At 40.7% G+C, this 21,018-nt stretch overlaps 1 protein-coding gene across 2 annotated transcripts in view; it reads left to right on the forward strand.

The window, feature by feature from the left end:
* Positions 1-21,018, forward strand: part of LOC121515193 (USP6 N-terminal-like protein) — a 47,746-nt gene that overhangs the window by 11,441 nt on the left and 15,287 nt on the right. The window contains exons 2-7 of one of the 2 annotated variants that reach the window (XM_041795874.1): positions 3,526-3,599; positions 3,768-3,849; positions 16,514-16,599; positions 16,685-16,724; positions 16,824-16,904; positions 19,897-20,004. In XM_041795874.1, coding sequence (XP_041651808.1) covers positions 3,592-3,599; positions 3,768-3,849; positions 16,514-16,599; positions 16,685-16,724; positions 16,824-16,904; positions 19,897-20,004 — 405 coding nt within the window. In that variant the 5' untranslated portion in view covers positions 3,526-3,591. The remainder of the gene's footprint in view (positions 1-3,525; positions 3,600-3,767; positions 3,850-16,513; positions 16,600-16,684; positions 16,725-16,823; positions 16,905-19,896; positions 20,005-21,018) is intronic. The other variant, XM_041795956.1, reaches the window with a different exon arrangement.

The raw sequence follows: 21,018 nt of genomic DNA on the forward strand, positions 1-21,018 counted from the left end.
ACCTGTGCAGCTCACAGGTCGGATCAAGTCAGATCATAACCTTTCAATAACAGACACTCCTGATGCCTTGTCATCTCCCTCTTTTCTGCTCACTGGCAGTCAGGATGCTACAGCAGAAATCATTGTCATCAAGCTGATTTTCTTGTTGACATCCACCTGCATCATTAGCAGTTAGGACATGCTGTACCATGTGTATTTTGAATAATAATAAGGAGCCAAGAGTGAATGAAAAATATAAAAATAGATAGTAATTTAGGAAGTAATTGTTTGGATGACCCCTAGCCCTATCAGCAAGGTCCAAACATCAAGCATTTACTGTTAGATAGACTGCTTTTAGCTGTCTTAAAGCCCCTGCCTATAGGACCACTTTTTTTTTGTCTCCATAACATTGCTAGATTTTTGCTCATGTGTTTAAAAGTTTAAAGTTCTGGTACACATCTCTGCAGACTCTTTGATTTAATAACTGAACTAGAGTTTCAAACCAGACAGTCTGTGGTTCGACCGTCAGTCTGTAGGGGGCTGTGACGCCTGATTTCAAACCCAAACCATCTAAGATTCCTGACATCAGAGAAGACAACACGTCTTTGATAAATGAAGTTCATAGAGTGTGAACCGCAGCCACAGCTCTAATGCCAGATGTTTTTTTATGGAGTTAAACACCAACAAAGACCCCCTATCTGCATTTATGGGACCACACTGCTGAACTTTAATGCTTCTGGAGACAGAAAATGTACATTAGAGATGAAACCTTCACTGATGTTCACTGTGCAGAGCTCAAACAGTCCCTCTTTGTTCCCACTTTGGGAATAACAGACTTTTATTGCATAATCCCACTTTGGAGATATTCCTAATCCCGATGGTTCGTGTGTCGTGATGCGTGTCCAGATTACCACCCTACTCTTGCCTCTGGTGTACTGAGAATAGAGATGAAGTGGGATTAATACCCTCGCTGCTTTGTTTGGAAAGGATTTATCAGAGGCTCTGACACTCTGGCTTCAACTTTGAGCATCGTTCAAACAGAAAATGACTGACATTTAATGATACTGACACGTTATGTTGTTAACTATGAGCATCACATTCCTGCTTTAAGAAGCTGTTTTTAAAGGATGGGTTTGGAGATCTCTGACTGGACAACAAGAGGAGTCATTAGGGGTCATAACTGAGAGCTAACTCATCTGTTTTTCTGTTTCACAAACTTTGTGAAGCAGCTTTCATGTAGGAGACCTGTGGGTGGTGTTAGGTACACTGGGTGATTGTTCCTGTGATGCTGTAGTACTGCAGCCTTCAACTAAATACCAGATTTTAAAACTTTGATGCATACCTAGTTGAAAACAAACTATATAAATAACTTTTCCATTACCGAGACAACAAAAAAAGAAGTCAAAGGTACATTTTGCTTACAAATTATGACTGATTCATTTCTGTTCTTCACAAGGAGAAACACCAGAGGCTTTCAAAGCGAGGAGAGTGAGTTCCCTTGAAAGGACATGATATAAGTATTTGAAACAACTCTGTTTAACATGAATTCCTAATCTTTAAACAGGGTTTTTACATTTTTCTCTGCATTTTTTGCTGAGGTCAGCCCTGCACATGGGTCTGTAGGTGACTGAGTGACTCAACTTTCAGAGCCGCTAGTGGCTCTGGCTGCTAGGGGAGTGATTAGCTCAGAATTCGCCACAGCGGCACTTTTGTCAGAACTGGACATTTTTAAAACAAGCTTTCTGTGACAGAATAGGTGTTTTTTTTTTTTTTTTTACTTTTCTGCCAACCTGATTTGGCATGGGTTTGTCAGAGTTACGGGGAAAGGGTTAGTTGTCATGACCGGTTGTATACTATGCCTACTAGTGGGGTGATTAGCTCAGACTTAACCACAGCGGCACTTTTGTCTGAACTGGACAACGTGTCTTTATTAAAACAAGGGCAGAAAGCAACACTGATACCTTTCCATGACAAAAAAGATGTTTTCGTTCTGATTTGGCATAGGTTTGTGATCGCTACGGTGGGGTTTTCCAGTGTATCCAGGGACTACTGCTGTGGTAGCCGTTAGCTCAGATGTAGCTGTGGTAAAGCGATAATGAAAATGAAGCCAATGCGGAAGTGCAAAAAAATTACAGTAAAGCCAGTGGTTTAGATTATATTTAGGAAAAACCTCACTGCGCACTGACTGGGGCGTCTCATTTGATTGACAGATAGCTCGACAGGCATAAGCTACATTTCTGTCAACCAGAAAGCTAGCTAGCTAGCTGACAGCAAGTCGAGCTTAGTGGGCGGGCCATTAGGTTGATTCAAAGTTCGGTTGAGACCGCGATTTCAATATGGAAGCTACTGCGGATTGGCTTCAAGAGCTGTTTGAGTCCGCCTATTGTAAGCAGACGGCTGACGTCACACAGGCTATGTCCAGTTCTTTCTACAGTCTATGATAAAATCAAACAGTACCATGTTTCGGTACCTTAACGCATCCTTGTGACTGGGAGAGTAGATGTGTTTTTAATTTTCCATGCTGGATGCAAATGCAGCACTGGATAATGACGTTGGTAGCAGCTTACTGAATCAACAAAACAAGCATGGCTGATAGGAAGAGGGTGAAGGAGGGCTTCACTTTTCAAAATACAATGCAGGTTATGCTGCAATATCTGTGACGTGAAGCGCAAGGCTTCTGAGGCTTTTGAGATTTTATAAATGAAATTACACTTATTCTTGCGTATACACATACAAAAGTACTTAAATTAGTTGTTTTGTTTGCTATTTTACAACTCCAGTTCTAAAAAAATTGGGGCGCTGTGCAAAATGTAGATATAAATAGAATAAAATGACTGCCAAATCCGCCATCAAATTTAAAAATGAGCTAAATCTTTCATGAAATGGTGAAATGTCTCAGTTTAACAATCTGATATGATGTTTATGTTCTATAGTAAATAAAATATGGCTTTATGAGATTTGAAAACCAATGGTATCTGTTTTATTTACATTTTTTAAAGCACCCCAATTTTTTTGATGTTGGGATTCTATTTTGTATTTTTATATAGTTTCTCATCATGGCTTTAAAATATGGCAGCACAAAATACAAAATATTTCAATCAATCATTTTCAACATGGAAACTCTCTTTAAATTTATTTGGATTTAAAATAATTTGATTCATTTAAAAGTAGCTTCACATGTACAAATGCTCTACATTTCTTAAACTTTCTAGAAATTTTGTGCATGCACAAACACCATTACTCACTTTATAAATTATGCATGTAATAAGGTGTAGCACTGAGTGACTTAAAATAAAATTGAACCATTATCTGGAGCTCTTGTCCATATTTTGATCAAACCTGTTACATAATTAACCCCTGATATTGTTTTTTTATTCTCTGATAAAGATGCTTCACTTTCTCCGCTTTACTCACAGATTTTTTCAGTTTGGAGGCTGACAGTCGCCCACATCTATCAACTGTGATTGTGTTTTTTCGGACTAATCCTCAGTTATTGTTGTTGTTTTTGTTTATTCATTATTTATTCCCTCCCCTCTCTCTCTGCAGGTACTGACATGAAGAAAGACATTGAGACTCTAATAGCAGAGGAACGAGCTGATATCATCTTGAAGTATGCTACGGTGAGTTTCCTGCACATTCAGTCCTCGTAGTTTTCTGCTGTGTTATTATTGTTTATCTCGCTGTGGTCTTAAGTGTTTTCAGGCACTCCCTACTGCGGATTATTTAGATAAATAAGTATAGAGAGAGAGTCTACATTTCCCGCTGTGCTGTGTGTATTTACCGTGTAGGATGAAGAGTTCAAACGCGGTCGATTTTGTGGTGAAAGAAACCAACAAACACTCCAAGGACGACCAACGTGTGAATACAAATGTGTGTAGTGTGGTGTGTGTGCTGTGCTTTTCTGCATGTGTAGAGTACACTGTCAGTGTGGGTGGGTGTGTGTTTTCTGCCAGAGTGTATTAATAATAACATGTTGTGTAATAATACGAGTTTGAGCCTGTGGTTTGAGAATTATCACCAGGGATGTTTAATCTGACTAAATCTGAAACTAACAGAAAAAACATTCTCTTTGGAGGGAATAAGCTTTGCCGTTACTTAATAATACACTGTATTGCCAAAAGTATTCACTCACCCTTCCAAATAATTGAAATCAGGTGTTTCAATCACTTCCATGGCCACAGGTATCTAAAATCAAGCACCTAGGCATGCAGACTGTTTCTACAAACATTTGTGAAAGAATGAGTCGCTCTCAGGAGCTCAGTGAATTCCAGCATGGTGATGTGTGTGTGTGTGTGACTGTGATAGGATGCCACCTGTGCAAAAAATCCAGTTGTGAAATTTCCTCACTATTAAATATTCCACAGTTAACTGTCAGTGGTATAATAACAAAGTGGAAGCGATTGGGAACGACAGCAACCCAGCCATGAAGTGGTAGACCACGTAAAATGACGGAGCGGGGTCAGTGGATGCTGAGGGGCATAGTGCACAGAGGTCACCAACTCTCTGCAGAGTCAATGGCTAAAGACCTCCAAACTTCATGTGGCCTTCAGATTAGCTCAAGAACAGTGCGTAGAGAGCTTCATGGAATGGGTTTCCATGGCTGAGCAGCTGCATCCAAGCCATAAATCACCAAGTGCAATGCAAAGCGTCCGATGCAGTGGTGTAAAGCACGCCACCACTGGACTCTCAGAGCAGTGGAGAAGCATTCCCTGGAGTGACGAATCACACTTCTCCATCTGGCAATCTGATGGACGAGTCTGGGTTTGGCGGTTGCCAGGAGAACGGTACTTGTCTGACAATTCCATGCTCCCAACTTTGTGGGAACAGTTTGGGGATGGCTCCTTCCTGTTCCAACATGACTGTGCACCAGTGCACACAGCAAGGTCCATAAACACATGGATGAAAGAGTTTGGTGTGGATGAACTTGACTGGCCTGCACAGAGTCCTGACCTCAACTGGATAGAACACTTTTGGGATGAATTAGATCAGAGACTGAGAGCCAGGCCTTTTTGTCCAACATCAGTGTGTGACCTCACAAATGCACTTCTAGAAGAATGGTCAAATATTCCCATAAACACACTCCTAAACCTTGTGGAAAGCCTTCCCAGAAGAGTTGAAGCTGTTATAGCTGCAAAGGGTGGACCGACAACCTATTGAACCCTATGGATTAAGAATTGGATGTCACTTAAGTTCATATGCAAGTCAAGACAGGTAAGCGAATACTTTTGGCAATATAGTGTATGTGAAGTTGATGAAGTAGGCCTCATTTTTCTGGTTTTATTCTTTATTTGTAATGTTCATAAACTAATCCCCTGTCAAAAACTATGTGGTGATAAGCTTGAAACCCAGTTCAGTATTTTTCAAAGCTGAAATTCAAACCATTTGAACTTACTAACACTTCCTGTCATGAAATTATATCTGTTATACATACCATTTAGATCTAACCATTGATGCACAAATGTTTAATGTTTGTTCGAGAAGAAAATTTTTATAGTTGCATTGTCAACCAATAAGTTTTTATCACACAGTATGTAATAGAATTAGCCGATATGCATTTTACAATACCGTCAAACTTTTCCAAGAAATGTTTGCATGCTATACCGTCAGGTGTTTAAAAAGTCGTGCATGCAAGCACAGAATGCAGAAATTTCACTGCCTGCACAGACATTTTATTCTGTTCACAGAAAGCTTTGAGTCTAGAAAAAAAAGTGGAGGACATATTTAAGGAGAACTGGAAGTGATTTAAAGACAAGGAGGTGATCAGCCTGTGACACTGCTGGGATGTTATGGAGACCAGGTTGCCATGGTCAGCAAACCAGTTTCTGGTAGTTCTGGCTTCTCTGTGGGCAGGTGCCTAGTCCTGCTGGAAAAGGAAATCAGTATCTCCATAAAGCCTCTCAGCAGATGGAAGCATGAAGGGCTCTGAAATCTGGTAGGCGGCTGACAGCGTTGACTCTGGACTTGATAAAGCACAGTGGACCAACAGCAGCAGATGACATGGCAACCCAAACTATCACTGGCTGTTCAAACTGAAATCACTGGACTTCAAGCACCTTGGATTTTGTACCTCTCTGATCATCTTCCAGACTCTTGGAGTTTCAGGAGTGGCTTGACACTAAGAACACTGATAGTCCATGATCCACTTACTACAGCCTCAGTCCACTCCTTGTGAAGCTCCCCTAAGTTCTTAAATCTTGGTTTGACAATCCTCTGAAGGCTGAGCTCATCCCTGTTGCTTGTGCTCCTTTTCTTAATGACACGTTTCCCTTCCAGTCAATTTTCCATGAAAACACTTTGATACAGCCTCTGAGAACAGCCCGTCCTTTCAGCAGTGACCTTCTGTGGCTTACCCTACTTGTGGAGGGTGTCAGTGACGGTCCTCTGGACATTTGTGAAGTCAGCAGTCTACTTCATGTTTGTGGGTGTGTGCTTGACCAGAATGAGAGAATGAAGGCTCAGTAAACCTTTACAACTTGGACTTTTCCACAATACCCTTATATTTTTTGAGATAAAGCAGTTTTTATTTTCATGAGATAGAAGCCATCAAGTCATCAAGATTAAAACAGAAAAGTATTGAAATATTTTACTTTGTACATGGTGAATCAATTTTTTAGATGCACCTGTACATGATTTTTTATTTTCACGTTTGTTGTTTGATAAATAGCCTAATATAATTACTAAGAGCTCTTTAACCACTTTCAAACATCTTCAAACGCAGGCAGTGGTGCTGCTGCTGGAAACAGACATATTCATTAACACATTCATTAATTAGAAACAGCACCATCTACATGACGATAAGTAAAGCATTACCATAGCTTTTTTAATAGCCAGGGATACAGTACTTCAGTACTACTTCCCATTCCTAGAAATTCCACCTTTCTTCCTCTGAAATGATTCTACCAGCATTTTTACTCTGCTGCTGAATTTGTTCTCCAGGCTGATATCTATTTATTGAAGTCTCTTGCATAATTATGTAGTCATTTCCTGGGTTACATGTGAAAACTTTCTCCACATGTTCTGATATAGTCGGAAGAATGCTGATTTGATGCTCACTTTTGCCTGTGCCTCGAGGTAGGGATGCACCCATGCATCTGTCCAACATCAGCCCTGCTGACAAACATCGACTAACTGGCAAATAATGTGCCACAGATATCAGTAGCAGAATTTTTTAAGTTTTGAAATATCACTTTAATGCTGCTCTACTATCCTGATTTAGAGTGAGGATTCTTTTTATTAGGTAGATTTGACAGCAGCATAGAGTATCAGTATCAACCAGCGGTATCAGTATTGACCTTGATTTCACGATTGGTTCATCTCTGCCTTGATGCAGTTTTACCTCAAGGCAGTTTCCTACCTTAGCCTGAAGGTAAAACAGCCTGTGGATGCTGCATCATGCTACAGGTGTAGCTCTGATCCAAAGGGTGTGCACGTGCTGAAACTGCTTCAGACTCTTCTGCTCACCTCTGTTTTTCTTTGTTAATACCTCCTGTTACATTCAGCCACAATTACAGACAAAAACTGTCTTCATAACACACAGATGACAGAAAAGTTATAAATGCATCTTAAACATTGGTTCTCAACCTTTTCAGCACACAACTCTCAAAGTAAAGGAGAGACTGGGGACCCCCACTGTACCTGAAGGTGGTTGAACACAGCCAGGCACAATCAAAAATAGCCATGTGCAGACAAGGCACCCATAGGGGTGAATATAAGGAAGAGCTTTGTGGGGCCCAGCCAGACTGGGGGACGATGGAATATTTTATTTTTAACCTGAATAATAACCACTCTTATCAAATAAACAAATATTATTTGATTCTTTGGTGCTGTAGTAAACAGCATTCTTAAAAATGTAAACCCCTTTTCTTAAAAATGGAATTAAAATGGGTTAAAAATGGCTACAATGGTGGAATGTGATTTTAAAAGTAGCAAAAATGGGTTAGAGGTGGCAAAAATGAGATGTAAGTGGCAAAAAATAAGCAAAAAAACAGGTTGAAGTGGGAAAAACAGGCATAAAAAGTAGTAAATTGGGCGTAAAAAGTGGCTGAAATGGGTTCAATGGATGGAAAATTTGGTGAAACGGGATGAAAAATTGGTTTAAACTGGCAAAAATGGATTTACTAAGGCAGAAAAGCAGGCAGAAATGAGTTAAACTGTTGACGATGGGCATAACAAATAGTGAAATGTGGTTAAAATTGGCTTAAAACTGGTAAATAGTGGTAATAATGGGTCAACAGAGGCAACAAAAAATCAAAACTTCCAAAAATTGGTCTAGACACAGCAAAAACAGGCATAAAGGGGGTGGAAAGGTTTTAAATGGACAAAAAATTGCTTTTAAGTGGAAAAATGTGTTAAAATTGGAAAAACTGTGGGAAAAAGGACGATAACAGGTAGAAATTTGGTGAAAGTTGTTTAAAGTGGCAAAAGTGTAATTTAAAATATTTGTAGTTTTTTAAGGCATCTGGAGGCCCCCTCTCATTGGGCCTTATTCACAAACAGTGCGTAAGCACAAATTTGTGCTTAAATCGTGCGTACGAACATTTGATGCACAAATCTGCGATTCATCAATATATTTTTACTTGAATTTGTTCTTACTCTGCGAACAAATTTAGAACCTCCTCAGACCATGCGTACGCACAAATAATGAAAGATCAGCTTTCTAAAATCTTTAAACATATCTTTTACCCAAGATGCACAATGTATTGAAACAACATTAACTGATAAAAAGCTTAAAGATAATATTTAAAACCAGGAATTAGCTAATGAGTGTGCCAAATGTACTAAATGACCATGAAATGGACACTTGTCCATCGTTCATACACTTAAAATCTTGAATTTTCAATTTAACACTTCATTTTAAAAAGAAATATGAGCATTCAAGTGAAATAAAACAGCTTTGACTTTGACACGTCACCATAATCCGGGCCTACAAATTAATTAATTGTTGCATTCAGCACTGGCAATTTCAGTTAAAGTTGTTTTTTCTGGTTGACTTCACTCGTTATTTGCAAGTGATTAAGAATTACAAATATAAACAAATGAATAATTACAGGTAACCTGACGGATCAGTGAATCACTTTCAACCTCGTTCCATTGACATATGCCAGAGATGGATGAGTTTCTAACTAATGCAGCCAATCGCTCATCCTGTGGAGTGAGATCAGGTGGTCTTTGTCCTCCTCCTTCTTTTTTCTCTGGTCTGATATCCTTTTCTTTGCATCCACCTTGATATCAAACCACTTTTTCTTCACCTGAGCCACGGTGCAGACCTCAGGTGACACTGCATTGACAGCCTCTGTGATAGAGGCCCAGGTATCTTTTTTGTTTATCATCGAGACTCCAGTGGAAACGCTTCAAAAAAGTGTCGTTTTCCTTGCCTCCACCTCTGACACGATAACTTCAATTTCTGCCGTTGTAAAATTTCTTCCTTTAATTTTTGGGGCCTTCTCTCACAACTTCAAAGCTCCTCACCGATCTCGTTGTGATGCATCAAACGGATGTCCTTTTATAGAGAAATAGGGGTGTTGTTTATGCAGATTGCGGGCACGAGCCTGTCAATTTGAATGATTCTGATTCACTAACATACACACGGTGGTGAGAAGAAAATTGGCCAGTGCGCACGTGTCATGAATCCGACGGTGATTTTGTGTATACACTGAACTGATGTGCAGAGTAAGAACATTTCTACGCATTTATTAGCGAATGAGGCCCAGTGTCTCACGACTCCCAAGGAGGTCCCAAACTCCAACACTGTCTTAAACAATGGAGTCATACTTACTTTACAAAAACACTAATGTAAATGATGTTTTCTCATCTAAACTAGTTAGACTGATGAACGTCAGAGCTCAGAAACATTGCAGACAGAATTGAATAAAATTAAATGAATTAAATTAGAGCTCAGATTTGTGGCCATGCCGCCTAAAGCAGTCTCCACTCAGAGGAAGCATCTTGTTCTGGGAGGTCTGATGAACGTGCGGCTGCAAAGTTGAACAGGGGCAGTGGAGACAGTTATATTTAGCTCAGCAGCTCAGAGCAGAGGGGTGGGGGAGGGGGAAGGGGGCTTGTTCTGTCTAGCCATAGCAACAGCTGTGACACACTGCGCAGCGATTGACTTGACAGTGACCTCCGGGGGCTGGCGTCAGTCCCGGTCATCGTGTTTTCTGCGTCGAGATGTTGTTTCCGGCCACATGTACAGCTCAGAGCAGAGAGGAGGAGCAGGCCGGGGGAAAGATTAGCTGTTCATCCCTCAACCGTGAAATCTGCCTCAGATATATTCAACTTTAAGAGAGAAAGGATAGCTTTACTGCTATGTCCCTGGCTCACCCTGCTCGTTGACTCTCTTTCATTTTAATGTTATGTGAGGGAGATCAAACTGATCACCAGTGAGTGTGGAGAAGCATCTCAGAGCAGTGTAAGGTGTGTTTGTGGCTGAGTGGCACTGATTAAGACCAGGTGTGGTCATTTTACATGAACTCTTGGGTTGCTGCACTCTGTGCTGAGTCATTATCAGACTCAGTGCCTGCTGGAGGTCCCCGGCTGAAGTAGCCAACAGAACCACATCATCTGCGAAAAGCAGAGATGGAATTCTGAGGTCACCCAACCAAAAACTCTCCTTCCCCTAGCCGCGCCTCCAGTTCCTGCCCGTGAAAATGACAAACAGATCCAGAGATAAAGGGCAGCCCTGGCGGAGGTCAAAATAAGAGCCACTGTCCAAGTCTGCCACTCCACAGGTACTGTCCCAGACCTCCATGCGACACTGAAGAAGCGTGTCAGCATTATGGAAATAAAATCAATAACCCTATTATTATCATGGCAAACACATCTAGTCCTTTGGCACCCAGGTGCTGGTTTGGCTCAGTTGGAGCAGGCGCCTGCAGGGACTGCAGTCCTTAGAGACAGTGAAGCAGCTTCATACATGCACTGGTAGGGATCGATTTCTGGTTCCAGGAGGAATCATGGGGAGAGAGCTGGTGGGCCCCTTTAGGGTCCTTGAAGCTGTGAAAATGACCTTGGCAAAGTATATAGAGATTCTGACTCACCACTTTCTTCCATGGTACAAAAAGAAGAACCATGTCTTCCCTTGCAAAATTATCTTCATGCATGACAATGCACCATCTCATGCTGCAAAGAATACCTCTGTGTCATTGGCTGCTATGGGCATAAAAGGAGAGAAACTCATGGTGTGGCCCCCATCCTCCCCTGACCTCAACCCTATTGAGAACCTTTGGAGCATCCTCAAGCTAAAGATCTATGAGGGTGGGAGGCAGTTCACATCAAAACAGCAGCTCTGGGAGGATATTCTGACATCTTACAAAGAAATTCAAGCAGAAACTCTCCAAAAACTCACAAGTTCAATGGATGCAAGAATAGTGAAGGTGATATCAAAGAAGGGCTCCTGTGTTAACATGGAACTTGGCCTGTTTAGATGTTTTTGATTGAAATAGCTTTTGATTTCAGTAAATATGACCTCTTAATGCTGCAAATTCAACAAATGACCATTTTCAGTTCTTTACAACTTATAAAATGTTTTGAAACTCTAATGTGCATAATAATGTGGGACAGTGCATTTAGAGTTTTTTATTTGTTTTAAATGTTGGGAGGTTTGTTCAATAAAATCTGAATTATGCTCTAACTGTTGATGACTTGAAAATTATTCTGACTCAATTGCAACTAATATTTAGGAAAATCAGAGAAAAATATCATTTGCATTAATCTTTGGTACACAGTGTATTTTAAAACTTCCGTACACTGTCGAAATTGCACAATAATTTTGTTAACATCTGGTCTACTTTGCTGAGGACAGTTTTGACCCAATTTTTTAGTCCTACAACTGATTTTGGAGGTTGGGCTGATTTTCAGATGGATTGACATCATATCCTTGCAGTCTACAGAGGGCATGATGGCCGATCAGGGCTGGATCTCCTGTTCCTGACTGGTCAGATGAGTTTTTGGTTTGAAATTTGAGCCTGTGACCACAAGCTGAGTCCTTAATTTCAGGGCTTTTTTCTTGATTGTGCCTGTACAGATTGGCAGTGTCTGACACTGTTATGGCAACAGAAAGCATGCCTGTCTGAAGGAAGCCTGGGTCTTCCTTTTTCAATAAAGACATCAGAAACACACCGCACCACAGGCTTTAGACCAGGTGTTAGGTTGTTTTAGGGGCAGTCATTTTCTGTGTCCTTGAGATAAAGAATGGGCCAAGCTTTGTGCAAGACTTCTGAATTTAAGACAAACTTTGGCACCAACATGAGTACAAGTTTGTTTGCTATTTAAACAGCTTGAGTGCTAAAAGGACAGCTGTTCAGATAGAAATAAGGGAAATACACCTGTGCTGTATACCAAGGTGCTTTTTGTGGGGTCATGTGGGGTCCTGGGATGAAAAGTACTCTTGTTTCCTGAGAAGTTTTAAAAAATCAAGTGACACTATGTTGTACTTTTGTCTTGTTTTTATTCGTATCAGACTCTGGATCTTTCAAAAACATAAAAGATGAGCGCACATGTTTGTCTGGTTCACATTAGCAATCCAAACCTAACACAGACCATCATCTAATCCCACAGAGAAATCTGAGGCTGAAACCACACCTTAATGTTTAAATATTCTCATCGCACTTTAAATTTATTCATTTTCATCTGAATCCAGATGTGCTACATCAGCAGATCTTCCTGTTAAAACTCCTCTGATCTCCTCCAGTCTCTCTTCGTGTCTCTTTCAGGAATATTTTTAGTCCTCTCACTTTCATGATGCTGACATCACTTCAGAGCCTCGGGGGCTCACAGCGCCGACTTCACCACAGAGCAGCCATAGAGTCCTGTGAGCACACGCTGACCCTCTCTCTCGCACTCAGAGCAGGCGGCTGATTGGCGGCCCTCCAGACGTGCAGCCAACCACAGCGTGGCGTGTTGTTTTTCAGAGCGGAGTGAGAAGCCTCTCCGGTAGGCTGTCGGAGGATTAGCTCCCTCTCTGTTATGTCAACACCGGGACCAGATTGAGGCCTAAATGGATTTTCCATCATATAAATATAACTCCAAACTTTGTGCTGTTAATGCAGATTCTGAACGCGTGTTTGGGTTGGACCGTTTTCATGTTGCAGTTAGACTCAATTAGAGATAAACCTTTTAGTGCAAACTGCTGCTGCTGCATTTAAGGAAGCTTTTAGAGTCAGAGCGTGCAGCTTGAACTACTGCCAGTTAGCCTACATTTAATCTGGATTAATGCAGTGAAATCATATCTGCTTGCAAACAAGGTTAACAAGATACCAGGGTTTTAACTTTGACACAGGGCAAGACAAAATTAAGGGTGTTCAATACCTGTTTGATACCATGACATCAAAAATAGAAGTCCTAGGCACCCAGTACGTGCAATATTTCCTTTTGGCTGTCTGCAGAAGACAAGTCGCCTACTGAACCCAACATAGGAGACAGGAAGTGATATATGCATAAAGAAGTGCTATCATAATGCAAAAGTTTTGTGTTTTAGCTATGCTAACTATTTAGATTAGGGGAAAAGGGAGCTTTATTACCACTAACTCGAATCCTAACACCATATTGTGAGGGTCTGTCAGCCAGTTGCAGGTTGTTCCATAATCACATCATACTGCTGGAATAGAGCATAATGGGGAGAGAGAGAGAGCCTGTGATGCAGTCTGGATTATTGTTATTTTAATATTTAGCATTAAAAATCAGTAATCAGCAGAAAAACAACTTTAGGATCACAGAGATGCTGTATGTTGTGATTCTATTTGTTGAGCCATGTTCTGAGTCAAATATAGATCTACAGTAATTTTCCAGTCTGCACAGTCAGTCCAGAAAGTTCACACTGGTATCGGATCAGTACTCGGTATCAGCCGATACCCAATACCTTGATATCGGAATCGTATTGGGAAAGAAAAATGGTATTGGAACATCCCTACTAGAAATTAGCAACACATAAAAGGTATAAGTCTGAAAAGCTAAAAGAAAACATGCAGCAGGCACAGAGTTAAAAACTGTCTAAAGTCTGCGTGAGCAGTCAGACCATGCCAGTGTTTGCAGCAGACAGTTCTTAAAATGCAAATAATGAGTCAGCATATTGTGCTACAGCCTAACGGATGTGTCAGACAGGCAGCATGAGATGTGCTTTTTGCCTGAAACACGGCTTGGTTTTCAGTTTATTTGCACGTCAACAAGTCAGGGCTTTCAGGCTGCTGTGTGAGTTTAGAGAATTGAGGTCTCACCTGGTTTTTCTGTTCATCACACGCAGTTATTGACTTAGATAGACAGGAAAATGATCAACAGAGCCATATTTTCCTTGTTGTTACAAATATGTCTGTTTCTTGATGACCCTGATGAAGGCCACAAGCCGTTTAATAAAGTTGTTCTCTAAACTCCTTCTATTTGTAAAACTTAGGGTTTCCAGGCTGGTACATGATGTCACATGAAAGACAAAAAAGGGGACTTACAGTTTGTGCTTTCCAAAGTAGAATTTCTTTGGAGAAACTCCCTTTATTTGTACATATTGGTTTAATTTTCAGTAGTTCCTGGCATGCTGAGTAATGGCACTTGTTGGGAAGCTTAGTGAAGTAAAACCTATAAAGAATGACAGAAATTTGACAGCAAAGAGATTTGGCCAACAGTATGCGAGCTGCAAAACACTCAGCCAAGAGTTTGTATGAGCTCGCCACACCTGGCCCTAATCAGGGCAATCAGCAAAACACACACCTGGCACTGCACTGATTTACTCCCACTCAGAGACAGACCAGGCGGATTTTCCCCACAGCTCCCTCCTAAACTGCTGACAGTAGCTCAAAATTTAACACAAATGTATTTGCACAAGTTTAAAAAAGAACCAATCAGCAATTTACCAAATCTTGTTATACAAACACTGACCATCAGACTTATGTGATCCACAATGAAAACACAGAGCTGGTAATGGCTTTGTTGTGAGTGACTGGTGAAGGGGGAAGTAGAAGGACATGGATGGGGAAATGAGTGTCTGAAATTTTTAGATGCTTGCAAGTTAGTATAACTAGCTGTTTTATCGTCTGCAACAATTTTCTTACTCTAGAGTACACACAATATGCCGGTAGACATTATAGAGGGACTGGAGGCCAACTGATGCCACTGTGCAGATCAACCTCAGGCCTTGCAGTCTGCATTGTCTCAATTTAGTTGTTTTGAGGAGAATGCACGCCAGCTTTGTGCATTGACCTCTGAGAAGGATTTAGGGTGATTCAACCCAGACATACACTATATTGCCAAAAGTATTCACTCACCCATCCAAATAATTGAAATCAGGTATTTCAATCACTTCCATGGCCACAGGCGTGTGAAATCAAGCACCTAGGCATGCAGACTGTTTCTACAAACATTTGAGAAAGAACGGGTCGCTCAGGAGCTCAGTGAATTCCAGCGTGGTACTGTGATAGGATGCCACCTATCATAGGGCATAGGGCATAGGGCACAACTCTCTGCAGAGTCAATGGCTACAGACCTCCAAACTTCATGTGGCCTTTAGATTAGCTCAAGAACAGTGCGTAGAGAGCTTCATGGAATGGGTTTCCATGGCCGAGCAGCTGCATCCAAGTCATACATCACCAAGTGCAATGCAAAGTGTCCAATGCAGTGGTGTAAAGCACGCCACCACTGGACTCTCAGAGCAGTGGAGATGCGTTCCCTGGAGTGACGAATCACACTTCTCCATCTGGCAATCTGATGGATGAATCTGGGTTTGGTGGTTGCCAGGAGAACGGTACTTGTGTGACTGCATTGTGCCAAGTGTAAAGTTTGGGGGAGGGGGATTATGGTGTGGGGTTGTTTTTCAGGAGCTGGGCTTGGCCCCTTAGTTCCAGTGAAAGGAACTCTGAATGCTTCAGCATACCAAGAGATTTTAGACAATTTCATGCTCCCAACTTTGTGGGAACAGTTTGGGGATGGCCCCTTCCTGCTCCAACATGACTGTGCACCAGTGCACACAGCAAGGTCCATAAACACATGGATGAGAGAGTTTGGTGTGGATGAACTTGACTGGACTGCACAGAGTCCTGACCTCAACCTGATATAACACCTTTGGGATGAATTAGAGGGCAGACTGAGAGCCAGGCCTTCTCATCCAACATCAGTGTGTGACCTCACAAATGCTCTTCTAGAAGAATGGTGAAAAATTCCCATAAACACACTCCTAAACCTTGTGGAAAGCCTTCCCAGGAGAGTTAGGGCTGTTATAGCTGCAAAGGGTGGACCGACATCATAATAAACCCAGTCAAGGCAGATGAGTGAATACTTTTGGACATTTAGTGCACATAACAGGCTTAAGTGGTGTCAGATGGGGCCCCTTTCGTGAGTTTTCCTACTGTCATTGCAAACTTTGCACATTTTGACTGTGCTCTAAATTTGTCAGCTCTCATAGGGAGGTGGGTTGCCTTGCCTGTAGATAAGCTGTGCCTCAGTATATCAGCGATCTGTCTACTTTTATTGTTTGTGTTTCTTTCACTGAGGGAGATTTATTGTTTGTGTATTTTGCTGTTTATATCTAAGTGTGTTTTTGTGTTTGTGTGTGCAGGGCAGGCAGGGCGGGGTGGAGATCGACCCCTGGGAGGATGCTGACTACAGTATCTACAAAGTCATCGACCGCTTCGGCTTCATGCAGTAAGTCCACGCTTTGTTTTTTCTGCTCTCATGTGACGGTGGCTTTCTTCCAGTTTTTAACCTGATGGTTTGTTTTATTTTCCAGCGAGGACGAGCTGCCGGCTCCGACAGCACACGAGGAAAAGGTAAAAATAGAAAAAATCAGTGGACCAAGAAGTGAATGAGCTGTTTTAGTGGCTAAAAGGGTGGATATTGTTTGTTTATATCCTGGTTTGTGTTTGCAGAGGAAGCAGCTGGAGATCGAGAGAGCGGAGAAGTGGCTGAAGATGGTGAAGAAGTGGGATAAGTACAAGAACAGTGACAGGGTGAGTAACAGCCCACATACACCAGACCTCATTCAAATGGAGATGGAAAACACGCTTTAATATTTTGATTTAAGATGACTTCACTGCTAAAGAGTTCACACAAACTGCTAACAAGTATGAAAAGAACAAGCTGCTTTGTGAATGAGACAGCGAGGTCACATGGTGAATCACCACAGCTGTCAACGTTGAGTCCAGAAACTGTTTTCTCAGCACAACGCTGGATTCCTACACGCTCACGCACGCTGAAGAGCTGTGAATCAGAGCTCAACGTAATCCCTAAAATATGAGTCAAAACAGAAGACATGTAGCCAGAGCTGTCCTTGTGGAGACAGTTATAGCCAGGACAGCCTTTCTGTAAGAGATCTTTACACAAAAGTTGTTAAAACTGCAGGAAATATTGAGAGGTATTATATTTATGATGTTATATTTGAGTTAAGGAACAGTGAAACAGGTTTAACTCTGTGGTTGCTGATGTCTGCAACACTCTCCAAAAAAGTTGGGACAGGAGCATGTTTGCCTCTTTTTTATCACCTTTTCTTCAAACAACATCTGAAGGCACTAATAGATGAAGCATTGAAAGTGGAATTCTTCACCTCTTACTTAATGTGCATGTTAGGTTGCTCACCAGTGCAGGGCTTCCACTTTTATATTTTTGCTTCATGATGCACCATACATCTTCAGTTGGACACAGATCTGGACTGCATGCAGGCCATTTCAGTCTCTGTCCTCTTTTACTGTGAAGCCATGCTGTTGTGACTTGTGCAGATTGTGGCTTGGCACTGTCTTGCTGAAATAAGCGGGCATGTACCTGAAAAAGTCATCATCTGGATGGAAGCACATGTTGCTCCAAAACATGTAATGTACCTTTCCAGTGTTAATTTTGGCAGCTATTTTAAAATTTGGTCTCAGTTTTTGTCTTTAGATAAAAATATTTAGTTTTAGTTACTTTTTAGTTGTTTTCACTCTTATAGTTTTAGTGTAGGAAGTTATTTTCTTTGAACCAACTAAATCAGCCATATTGTAAAATTAATATGCAGGTAAAAACCATCAATATACATTATGATAAATGATTAAATTGATTTAAAACATACTAATGAAAATACCGAAAACAGAGTCAGAGTTTTTAACCCCAAAGAGCGTCTAAGTCTCCCTTATTAACAATTGTCAAAAAACACTATTAGTCATGGTTTTAGTCAGTGAAATGAACACTGTACCTGTCAGCTCTAATTATGCCTTCACAGATGTGTAAGTGACCCACACACTGGGCACTAATACACCCCACACCATCACAGATTCTGGCTTTTGAACTTGCATTGCTAACTGTCTGGACAGTCCTTTTCCTCATTAGCCTGGTGGGCTCAGTGGCTATTATTTTCCAAAAACAATTTGAAATGTGGACTTGTCAGACCACAGCGAACTTTTCCACTTTAGGTGTTTCCATCTCGGATGAGCTCAGGTCCAGAGAAGTGGGCGGGGCTTCTAGACGTTATTGATATGGCTTTCACTTTGCATGGTGGAGTATCAACTTACATTTACAAGAGCAGCAAGGTACTGTGTCTCAACTTTTTTGGGACATGCCTTAGACATCAGATTCAGAATGTGTTTATATTCCCAAAAAAGTCATTAGATATTGTTTATTTTTTTGCTGTATTTAGTTGAATATGGATTAAAAATACTTTACAGATCTCTGCTTTTTGTTGTTATTAGGGCTGTCAAAAGATTACAATTTTTAATCTCAGGATTTTTGTAGTTAATCACGATAAATTACACCCTTATTATCCAATTCTAAAGTTCCACTGTTTTGCATATAAAACTGCTTTGTGCCATTTTGTATCTACTGTCTTAAACTCAGGTTAATGGATTTCAGTTTGGATACAGACCTGCTTTACAGATAGATGGAAGACTATGACATGAATTTAACCACAGAAAAAGGAACTTGTAATGGATTGAAATGGATATAAGTGAACAGTAAAAATGTAGCTGTTTGATAGCACAGAGTGCAGATGACTTTTGACTTGTCCACTGAGCTGTCTGAGTCTTAAATATAGTGCACTGCTTTGCTTATGTTTTATAATCTTGTTGTTATTGATGGTAAACATATTTACTGTGCATGTTGATGGTCGTGATTTTTGAATTACACTGGCCTGTTTATTTGGCTTTGGGTTGATGGAGAGCGTGTCTAAGCCAGGAGGTTTAAACCTAAATATAAATTCATATGCTGGATCTGAATGCAGGTCATTCACACAGTTCTTCAGTGTTTTCTCTCATTTTGTTACTAACAATGCTTATATTCCATGTGTACATAGCATTTATAGCTGCCAAAGGTACAGTGGCTCAGAAATAATCCTCTAAATTATCTAGGAAAAGATCCTGGCTTGATGAAATACTAAGAGTTGACACTCAGTTTCACATTGGCTGCAAACAGCAGTCTACTGATTAAGAAACTGGTTTTCCAAGCCAATCACATCATCGCCTGGTGGGATTAGGCTGAACTCTGTTTGAAAAAATGAACCCATATACCTGATGAGCGATTCTCATTTAACCGGATAGGCGCCATTTTTGTGTCTGGTGTCCATTTTTCATAATTCATCAGTCCTCCAGTCCCAATGTGGCTGGATGAAAATCATATTTGACAGAACTCAGAAGGAGTTGTACTTCTTTGAGATGTTAAATCAAACATTTCCAACTTCTCACTGCTTCTACAGACCACTGAAATGTGTTATACTGAAAAGATTTAAACCTATCTGACCTCTAAAAGTAAACACTGTCATTATACTGAGCGGTTATTTCATCCATGTCTCACACATTCAAACCGGTGTTTCTAAAATGTTTAAAACATGAAAATCTCCGGTTTGGTTCTTGTGAATTTGGTCGTAGGCGAACTGTAGGCGGTCAAACTTTCCGGTGACTCATACCTCACAGAAACAGCTTTCTAAACCCTCTGGCTTTTTCTTCAGCCAGTGTTTATGTTTTCTCTTCTCTCTGCTCACAGATGGTCAAACGGGTTTATAAGGGCATTCCCCTGCAGCTCCGAGGCCGAGCCTGGGCACTGATGCTGGACGTGGAGAGGGCGAAGAAAGACAACGAGGGCAAATACGAGGTGTGCAAGAATAATGTTAATGTGATTCACCCTGCCGGTAAACACGTGAAATGAGTGGAGCTCTTTATGTCAAATCAAACAGTGTTTCCTTTGAATGTTTGGTTTCCTGAGCTAAATGTCCCAGTTTTATATCTTTGTCCCAGGTTTTTATCTCTGTTCTTTAATTTAACACACTCTTTATCTTTGAGGGGGCAGTTGTAAGTTTAATTGATTTAAAACAAAAATATGACTTTCCACCCTAAATTAGAAGTTTCAAAGTTGATCAAACCTTCCACAGACCATCAATTCATCTTTCAATCCTCAAGTTGACTTTTTAAGGTTGGAATCTTTCTCAACAAACATGTAATAAATTACATCTCCAATTTATCCATTAAGTCACAGACTAAAGACAAAATGGTAAAAGTTTAATACAAATGCACATACTCCACATGCAAACAGTCCTCAAGAATTTCAGTCATGTAGAACAGCTATACTTTTACTTTAGATATCCATGTGACCAATCACCTGCATTTAACAGCAATAACAGACAGAAATTGAAACACTGTGATACAGTTTTATGTCCGTTGCAAAACGGGACTCATTTTTATTCCAAACCCGGCCCCAGACTGAGACAGTAGAAATTGAGCTGATGGTAAACCAGAGTCATTTTAACCAGTTATTATAGCCTGCTTGTTTGTACATGTTACTTCTGACGAGACCTTGGAAATTAATGTAGAAAGACATTATTTTATTTGTCTTTATGTAAGCAAGCTGTTTAAACTAACATTATAAAAGCTTTGAACCTTACATGCAGTCAGTTGCACAATATATGCTTAAGTCTAGCACATAAATAATAGCACTTAGCCTCACATTATCACCGTTAGCTCTAAGTTAGCACATTAACTGCTAGCATAATTTAGCAGCTTTAAACAGCCAAATGCCATCCTCCACTAAAAACACCAACAAATAACTAACCAGTGCTCTGCTAACTAGTCACCATGTTTAAACTCTGCATTACAAATGGAAATTGAGTCT

The sequence above is a fragment of the Cheilinus undulatus genome, linkage group 1, assembly GCF_018320785.1.
Source record: "Cheilinus undulatus linkage group 1, ASM1832078v1, whole genome shotgun sequence".
NCBI lineage: Eukaryota > Metazoa > Chordata > Actinopteri > Labriformes > Labridae > Cheilinus > Cheilinus undulatus.